Genomic DNA, 8611 nt, shown 5'->3' on the forward strand with positions numbered 1-8611 from the left:
AAAACATATCAGTGAACAATTCTTAAAAGAACCTTTTGTGGAATGGAAAAATTCCATGGATGTTAGAGGTTCTTCATGGAACCATAGTTGCCCATAAACAACATTTATTTTTAAAAGTAAATGGAATGAACTGGATGAAAGCTTCAAAACTATCTAAAACTTTGACATGGTTTTGAAATCGGTCCATTAAAATTCATGTCAAATTTCTTAATCCAAGAGCCAGCTCTGGATGAAAAAAATAAAGTAAAAACACCACCAAAGAAATCAGAATCATTTTGATTTCGCTTCAGAACGCAGTTACGGCTTTACAAACAGCATTGCACAAAACGCACACAGTCGTCGATTTCACATTATAACAGGGCTCTACCACAAAATGGGCGGGGGAAAAAAATCAAGTCAAAGCAACTAGACAACTGCATGCACTAGGTTTGTCTCTGTTCATTTCAGTGTTGATTGACACTGTAAGGTTTAAAATTCTTTAAGACTGACAGAGTCTGCAAACACGACACGGTATGCATTGTGAAGGGAGATGAGAGGACTTAGGTGTGGCTCTCGGTGCCGTTAGGGGTGAGCTTGGTCTTGTGCTCCACCCGCGGGCCTTTGGCCGAATACTGGACCAGCAAGAAGGGCTCCTTGGTTTCACCTTCACCGACAATGCTTTCCTCGTCTTCAGACTGACTGATGCGCTGCAGCCGCAAGTAGCACCAACAACCGAGAATTAAAGCCCCCAGTGCGGCAATGGCAATGAGTATTACAATAATTGTGACGACCCCGGTGGTGGGGCTATGGTCCGTGATGGACATCCTGTCAGTCAGGAGAAGTTCAACCACAGGTCTTCAAACGTCCACGAGAGGCAGTTCTGCAGAGTTCTTGTAGGTCTGGGCTACATCTGAAAGACATAAGAACCAGGATTATTCCTCAAGAAGCACAAATTCTGAGAAACTTCCTGAACCTTTCCTCACTAGAGAGATTAAACGGTTTCAAAACATTGCTTTATGAAGCATGGAAACCTTTGCAAATCATTTCTTTCAAAGCACTCATCGAACCGCCAAAGTCGTGTGATTTCAGCCATCTAAGCTTTGTTACATCATAACTGTTCAGAAAGGTCTCTAATACTCTCTGTAAACACCTGAACCAGTGTCTATATTGTTTTACCTACATTTGTGGACATTTTAATGACGCATTAGTATAATAAAAAGCCAGTGTGACAGTTAATACATTCTTATTGGCCTGATTAACCAAGCTCTCCATAAATCAGACAAAACAAACCCTCTATAATTTAATAATAACGCATATGAATGGTATTAGGCCTACATGATTTGTTAATAATATTTAGCAGATTAAACTTCCAATAAAACACTTGCATGTTGGCCTGAGTTTTCGTGTGGTGTTTCGAGCGTTTAAAAACAGTGAATCGTTTTGCTCAGTAATTGGTTCAATTGATTCGAAGTTTCGAAAAGCTTCGTTTCTCCCATCGTTAGTTCTCACTCATTCTTGAGAAACAATTTCATACAGCTTTACCAGCCATCACTGCTCAGGTCATGGTTCCCTTCATGAAGCCACAGGTTATGCAACGCTGTAAGCATCTTGGTGAAGACTTTTCATCTTGCCCACGCGCCAGAGTGTTAACGTTAAATGCGCTCGTGCTTGAATTGATCCGAGAGGCACGAGGCCCTAAAACGCGTTACGACGTTAATGCAACACACAGCTAACTATCTACTGCAGCAAGTATCGTACCAGTCGTTTATTTTTTATTTTTGCCCAAACGGAAAGACGGCATTAATTTGCTCCCAGAGTAGCGATTTATATGCGCTCTACACGAGCCCTGAATGGAACAGACCGTATTTTCTGAACAATTACTGATACAAAATGAAGAAAAAGGATCATTTAAAGTGAAGCTTACCAAAACCAGGCCGCTTTTTTATCAAAGAATAACGCTTATGTACGTTCTGCAAACCATTTCGTGCAGTGGCGCGAGTTGACAGCTGCATAAACACTCCGTCTGTCTCCAGTGATCCAGCTCTTATGTTATATACAGTAACAAGCCAGTCGCTTACATTTCTAGCCCGAGCAGATACATAAATAAATAAATATAGCTTGTCACTGTACAGGAAATGAGATCACGCCTGAAAAAAGGGAAATATCCAATCAAATAGCCTAAAAGCAATGCTGTTTTGATCAGTAGAGGAGGTGCTCTGACAGGCGGATGTGGTACAGATTGTCTTCCTATGCGTGACATTTGTTCTGCATTCACAGACAAATGGAAAGAGATTAATTTGTGTATTTGTTTGTGAATATGAAACATTGCATATTGCTATATCTTCCCACCTACAGACACGCACATGTTTTGCACTGATCGATAAGTTCTGCATTTTCACAGAATAATATGTGCACAAGCGGAAGCTTCGGTCATGAAAACAAATTCCTCGTATGTGAAAACATTCCTGGCAATAAAGCTCATTCTGATTCTGATTCTGATTCTGACAAGTCCCGTGGGTGATAATGCTAAAAATAGAAAAGGCAAAACACACACCATTTTAATAAAAGTAATAATTTAAATAAATGAATTTAATTATACAAATAATATTTTACTTTTTTACTTGACTTTCAAAGAGAGGACGTGTAAATGCACTTTATATATATATATAATTATTTGTTATTATTATTTTGTACTACTGCAACTTTATACATATTCATGCACTTGCAAATCAAGTTTTATTTTTATTTACAAAAAACAACAATAAAAAAGAAATTACACATACGCTAGCCAAGCCAAAAGGTATATCATTCATATAAAAGGCGTTTAATATAAATTGTTAACCAATAACAGGATACACGATAAACACATAGACAAAACAGTTGTTAGCTGAACTGAGTTAAACTACGTGAAAATACACGGTCAAGCCAGCCCCACTTTTCGTTGTTCTGCGCGTGTAATCGCGCGCTTACGGTATGGGTGCTGGGAGCGGAATGGATGGAAAGACGTTTCCTTTATACTTTTGCTGATATTTTCAATAGATTGCTGTTCACGGTGACACAAAATATCACTGCATAAAACGTAATTTAACCCTAAAAAGACCATAAAGCGACATCAGAATATTTATTTATTGTTACTTTACATCAGAACATAATACAATTTCTGGATTTTTTTATGACTTGAACATTATTGATTTTAATGTTTGTGAATAAATTTTTTGTACATTAACATTGGTATTATACATTTATTAATATGCATCATTTATTAATGTTAATATATATATATATATATATATATATATATATATATGCCTATTCAAACATTTATAAAATCTTTCCGTTTGCTCAACCTTTCAACTGATACTGTTTACAGTAACCCTGACTATTACTGTTAATTTAGTAATAAAGTAATTATTAAGTAATTAAATAAAGTAATTTCACTGTACAAATTGTAACGAATCGGCTCATGGGAAATATGAATAATTAATCATAACTAGTTATAATTAATTATTCATATTTCATTCTTTCAATTGATTCCTGTTCACAGTGACCCTGACTATTACTGAATAAATTTTTTTAAATAAAGTTGTTATTTTTGTTTTCTTTGCACACAAAAAGTATTCTCCTAGCTTCATAAAATTACGATTGAACCACTGATGCCACATGGACTATTTTAACGATATCCTTACGTTTCTGTGCCTTGACCCTGGTAGTACTCTTGCTGACTATGGAGGGTCAGAAAGCTCTCGGATTTCATAAAAAATATCTTAAGATGAATGAAGGTCTTACAGGTTTGGAACGACATGAGGGTGAGTAATTAATGACAGAATTTTCATTTTTGGGTGAACTATCCCTTTAAAAAGTGCAGCCATATACTTAAAAAAAATTTATTCACATCTTAATGATAGTTTGACTATAGTTTGACATATAGTTAGATATAGTTTGACTTTGAATATCAATCATATATAGCTGTGCCGCACATGCAGCGGGGAGGCTCTAGAAGAGTTTCAGTAACACACTGATTGACTAATTGACTGAATTTTGTTGATGAAAATTATTTAGTTTTGTTTAAAAAAACATTTTGATATTGTTTGTATCAAAATTAATCTTTCTCCTTTGACATGTTCAAAGTTAAATAAAAATACAGCAATGTAATACTTCTCGCCTTCTCTTTAAAGGAATAACTACCATTTCTGTCCTTTGGTGTGACATAAAAGAACCACAGATTTGTTTTTATCTCGAAATATCTTTAAACAGTTGAGTAGCCTATTGCAGTAGGGGAGATATAATCATCATTCATCTTAAAATGGTATGATTTTCTGCAGTTTTAAATGGATGACAGCAAAGTTTGTCTTGAAAATGTCCAAAAAGTCATGGGGGAAAATGATTTAATTCATAATTTCATATTAAATAAGTAACACTATATGAAAATTAGTGTCTAACAATGAAGATACATCTCTCATGATATTTGTATATTATTAAAAGTTTTTTTTTGTTTGCTTTGTCACACCATAGGACAAATTTACAGTTCAGTAAAAAATAAATAAAAATAAAACTGTGAAAGAATTGACGAAGTCAGTGACCCTTTATATTTTCTCAAACATCAGACTTCACACTACATAAACATATGTAGGTTATTTCTTCTTCAAAAATGGTATTTTACAAAAAAAAAAAGCACATATATATATATATATATATATATATAGGCTATGTACAATAGAAATGTTAATGTACAAAAAATGTATTCACAAACATTAAAATCAATGTTCAAGTCATAAAAACATCCTGAAATGGTATTATTTATGTCCTGATGTAAAACAGCAGTAAATAAATATTCTGATGTCGCTTTATGGTCTTTTTAGGGTTAAAGTACATTAATATTTTTGGTCACCGTGAACAGCAATCTATTGAAAATATCAGCAAAAGTATAAAGGAAACGCCGTTATGACCGCGTCTTTCCATCTATTTTGACCGCTCCCAGCACCCATATCGTAAGTGCGCGATTAGACGCGCATGAACAAAGAAAAGTGCCTACACTGCCGGAAATATAAAGAAGAAAAAGAAGAAAAAGAAGAAAAAGAAGAAAAAGAAGAAGACGACGACGACACAGAAAAGTGCGGCTGGTTTGACCGTGTATTTTCACGTGTTCCTCATGTGACCAAATACGGAACTTGGAACGTCTAATTAGTCTGTCTCCCATTTATATATACAAAAATAAATAATAATAAAAAACTCTCAATCGCTTACTAAATCTATCGAGATATACATATTGACTTTATGTACAGCTCTAATGGTCTAAAGTGTCCAGTTTTGGTCTGATCATAAGAGAGCTCAGCCCGCCCATCTCTGTTGCGGAAATACAGCGAGTGCGTAACAAAACTAAAAAGCAGGAAACTCGTTCCGGAGTGTGTTCCCAAGAAAACGACAAAACCCGTAAGTGTTATGCTTTCAAGCTATTTTTGTTGTTGTTGTTGTTTTGAACGAGCGTCGCCTTATCGTTTTAAGCCTACAACTCTGAGAACTGTTACTTCTCGTGTTGAACGTGGTATTTGTAGTTTGCATGTATTTCACAAGTGCCTCAGAAAAGTAAAGTTCCATCACGAATTGGGCAAGACTATGAATATCGGTACAATATAATAACCTTATATTTACTAAGAAGCTATGGTTTTTGTTGTTATGTTTTTAAAGCACCCATCAAGGCCATGGCAAGCGCCCCCCCATTGGAGTCATCCACACTTGTGGGACACCCGCCTCCTCCATCGTACGAGGAGGCGCTGGGATCAAACCCACAGTACCAACCAATGCCCTATGCTCCAGCTCCAGATATGAAGACATCTGTGCCTCTGTATCCAACACAAGCCTACAGCCCCATGTATCCACCACCACCAGCCCAACAAGGTCAACCTGTCACCAGTCCTCTTGGTAATGGCCCTAATTCCACCATGGCTTTTTCTGATCACACATTTTAAACTCAAGTGTTTACAAAAAAAAGGTGGTATACATCACTCAAAAGATAAGAATAGTGTAGAGATTTTTCTCAAGACTAACCTGGTTGACTTCTGTCCCATCGACTGGTAGTGCTGTTGATTGACCACGCAAACCAACTTGGACAAGCTAAAAACAGAAGTTGGTTGAATCTGGTTTTTCCAGTTGAACCCTAGCATAATTAAGTTTGTTTTTTCAGACTCGGCATCGGCAAGTAGTTTCAGATTTGCATTTATCCTGTTGGCCCCACTGTTTTTAAATATGTATTTGTTTTATTTATAATTTATTTAAACTAGAAAATAAGTCAATTAAAATTTTTATAAGAAATTATATTTAATTAAATTAATTTCAAAAATCATTTTTAATATTTAATTTGTATTTATAATTTATTTAAATGTAAGCAATTATTTAATAAAACGATTCTTTGAATTTGCCTTTAATATTCTCCAAAACTATACAGTAAAATGACTTGAAAATTAATTCAGTAATAGTCAGGGTCACTGTGAACAGGAATCAATAGCAAGAATGAGCAAACCTATAAAGAAAAGATTTTTATAAGTGTTTGAAAATGGGACATGATGTGAAAGTGCTAGAATGCTCTTTTACGATTGGGGTGAAATTGCCTTTGATTTTCTCCAAAAGTATAGGCCTACAGTAAAAATACTTGAAAATTAATTCAGTAATACAGGTTCACTCTGAACAGGAATTAATTGAAACAATGAGAAAACCTGTAAATGAAACATTTATATGAGTGTTTGAAATAGAAAACTATTAGAATGCACTCTGATTTTTGGAGTGATTTTGTCTTTAATTTTCTTCAAAACTATACAGTAAAATCAGTTGAAAATTGATACAGTAATAGTTCGGTTCACTCTGAACAGGAATAAATTGCAAGAATGAGCAAACCTTTTAAGGAAAGCTTTTTACATGTAAGGGATTTTATGAGTAAGTGTGAGAATGCACATTGATTTTTTTGTGATTTATTTAAATTTATTTAAATGTAAACAACTATTTAATTTTATTTTCTTTTATAAAAGAAATGTACTTAAAAAAAAAATATATATTTTATTTTTTTAAATAATTGTATTCATAATTTAAATGATTCTTTAAATAAATGTTTAATATTTAATTTTATATATAATTTGTTTACATTCAAACAATTCATTTTTATTTAAAATAAAAATATTTTGTCAGATAGATCTTACATTACATATTTTAAGAGTTACATTCAATAACAATTATTTTCTCAGCCTTACAGCTATTTACCATGTTAATGATTTTTGTTTTTAATTAATTAATTTCTTTGGTAAACATTTTGTAAACAAAGCATTTCCATCGACTAAAATCTACACACATTGATTCCAGCACATCCTTTTTGTTAAGACCCTGATATTTGAACAGTTCATGTATAAGAAACCTATGCAGCACAGTATTTCTAAGCGTTCTTGTCTTTGTACCTAAGTATCTGTGCAGACCGTGTACGTTCAGCCTGGTCTGGCGTTCGGGAGTGTCCCAGTGCAGGCACATTGCCCAGTATGCTCACAGAACGTGATAACTCGCCTGGAGCATACATCAGGAGCATTAGCTTGGCTCTCTTGTGCAGGCTTGGCCATTTTTGGGTAAGATGAAACATTACATAACATACACTCTTATGGTTTTCTTCTTTTGCACAAAGACATTCCTCTGATTGTTCTGTTCACGTCTCTCATGTTCTAGTTGTATCTACGGCTGCTGCCTGATTCCCTTCTGTGTGGACAGCCTGAAGGATGTGATACACCACTGTCCGAACTGCAGCAGCGTTTTAGGAGTCCACAAGAGAATCTGAAGCAGCTGCAGAACATATGAATTAGTTGTGTAACATACCACTCTTTGTTTATAATGGGAAAAAGTTACAGTCAATTCATTCTTTAGCAAGAGTTAATTCAATATCTGTGCCACCGACACACTGACATGTATTCCAACATATGCACACACACATATATATACATATATATATATACCTTAACATACTTGTCTTTTCATTGTAAACTGTGATTTGACCAAAAACTAAGTTTAATTTTTTTTAAAATAATTATATTTAAAATCACAATTGTGAAGAAATCTTTGTAACAGTAGATTTATGCATAAACAGTGCAATTATTCTCAATTCTTCTTTCTGTAATCATACTGAAGTAGAAAAAAATTATATAAATAAATATGTATATGCTTTCGCACTTAAAAGCACTGGTGTGTATATGTAATGCATTTTCTGTTTGTTCCCTCTGTTTACTTGGCAAATATTATAAGTGCTGCACCAGAAAGAAAACAAATGCATCAGTCTCATGAAGCAAACGAAGATTTAGGGCAAAATCTGCTGGAGATCTTCTACTTCATAGATCCAGTTTTTCCTGTCAATCAAAGCATTTTGGAAAGATCTGCCATCTTCACAGCACGCAGCATCGGCTCTGGACTGTGTGACTGGATGACACCCATAACCATGACATATTTACCTGTGGGGGGAAAATTACAAAAAATAAAAATCCGAGAACTCCAAGCGAATGCAAATTGGATGAAAATCTAAATTTTTTATCATTTGAGTCATTTTACAAAAGTTGCTAAAAGTTGCCAAAAACTTTTTAAAAATAGCTAAATTTGTTGCTAGGTGCTTTTT

At 34.4% G+C, this 8611-nt stretch overlaps 2 protein-coding genes across 3 annotated transcripts in view; one reads left to right on the forward strand and one right to left on the reverse strand.

The window, feature by feature from the left end:
- Nucleotides 1-8184, forward strand: part of LOC107727125 (lipopolysaccharide-induced tumor necrosis factor-alpha factor homolog) — a 17808-nt gene extending 9624 nt beyond the window's left edge. Inside the window, exons 2-5 of the mRNA XM_016536904.1 lie at nt 5367-5409; nt 5665-5898; nt 7424-7580; nt 7678-8184. Coding sequence (XP_016392390.1) covers nt 5679-5898; nt 7424-7580; nt 7678-7786 — 486 coding nt within the window. The 5' untranslated portion in view covers nt 5367-5409; nt 5665-5678 and the 3' untranslated portion in view covers nt 7787-8184. The remainder of the gene's footprint in view (nt 1-5366; nt 5410-5664; nt 5899-7423; nt 7581-7677) is intronic.
- Nucleotides 82-2263, reverse strand: LOC107727126 (stannin). Of its 2 annotated transcripts, none has more exons than XM_016536905.1 (2): nt 1904-2263; nt 82-889 (listed from the first exon to the last, which is right to left on the reverse strand). In XM_016536905.1, the coding sequence occupies exon 2, from the start codon at nt 801-803 to the stop codon at nt 540-542; it is 264 nt and encodes an 87-aa protein (XP_016392391.1). In that variant the 5' UTR covers nt 804-889; nt 1904-2263; the 3' UTR covers nt 82-539. The 2 variants fall into 2 exon arrangements, with proteins under 2 accessions (XP_016392391.1, XP_016392392.1); XM_016536906.1 differs by lacking the exon at nt 1904-2263 and adding an exon at nt 1522-1796.
- Nucleotides 8185-8611: the final 427 nt, after the last annotated feature.

The sequence above is a fragment of the Sinocyclocheilus rhinocerous genome, unplaced genomic scaffold (genome assembly GCF_001515625.1).
Source record: "Sinocyclocheilus rhinocerous isolate Xijiao unplaced genomic scaffold, SAMN03320098_v1.1 scaffold3015, whole genome shotgun sequence".
NCBI classification, from domain to species: Eukaryota; Metazoa; Chordata; class Actinopteri; order Cypriniformes; family Cyprinidae; genus Sinocyclocheilus; species Sinocyclocheilus rhinocerous.

Bases quoted from the DNA above. Each gene is read 5' to 3' on its own strand.
- LOC107727126 (XM_016536905.1), bottom strand. From the start codon at position 803: ATGTCCATCACGGACCATAGCCCCACCACCGGGGTCGTCACAATTATT.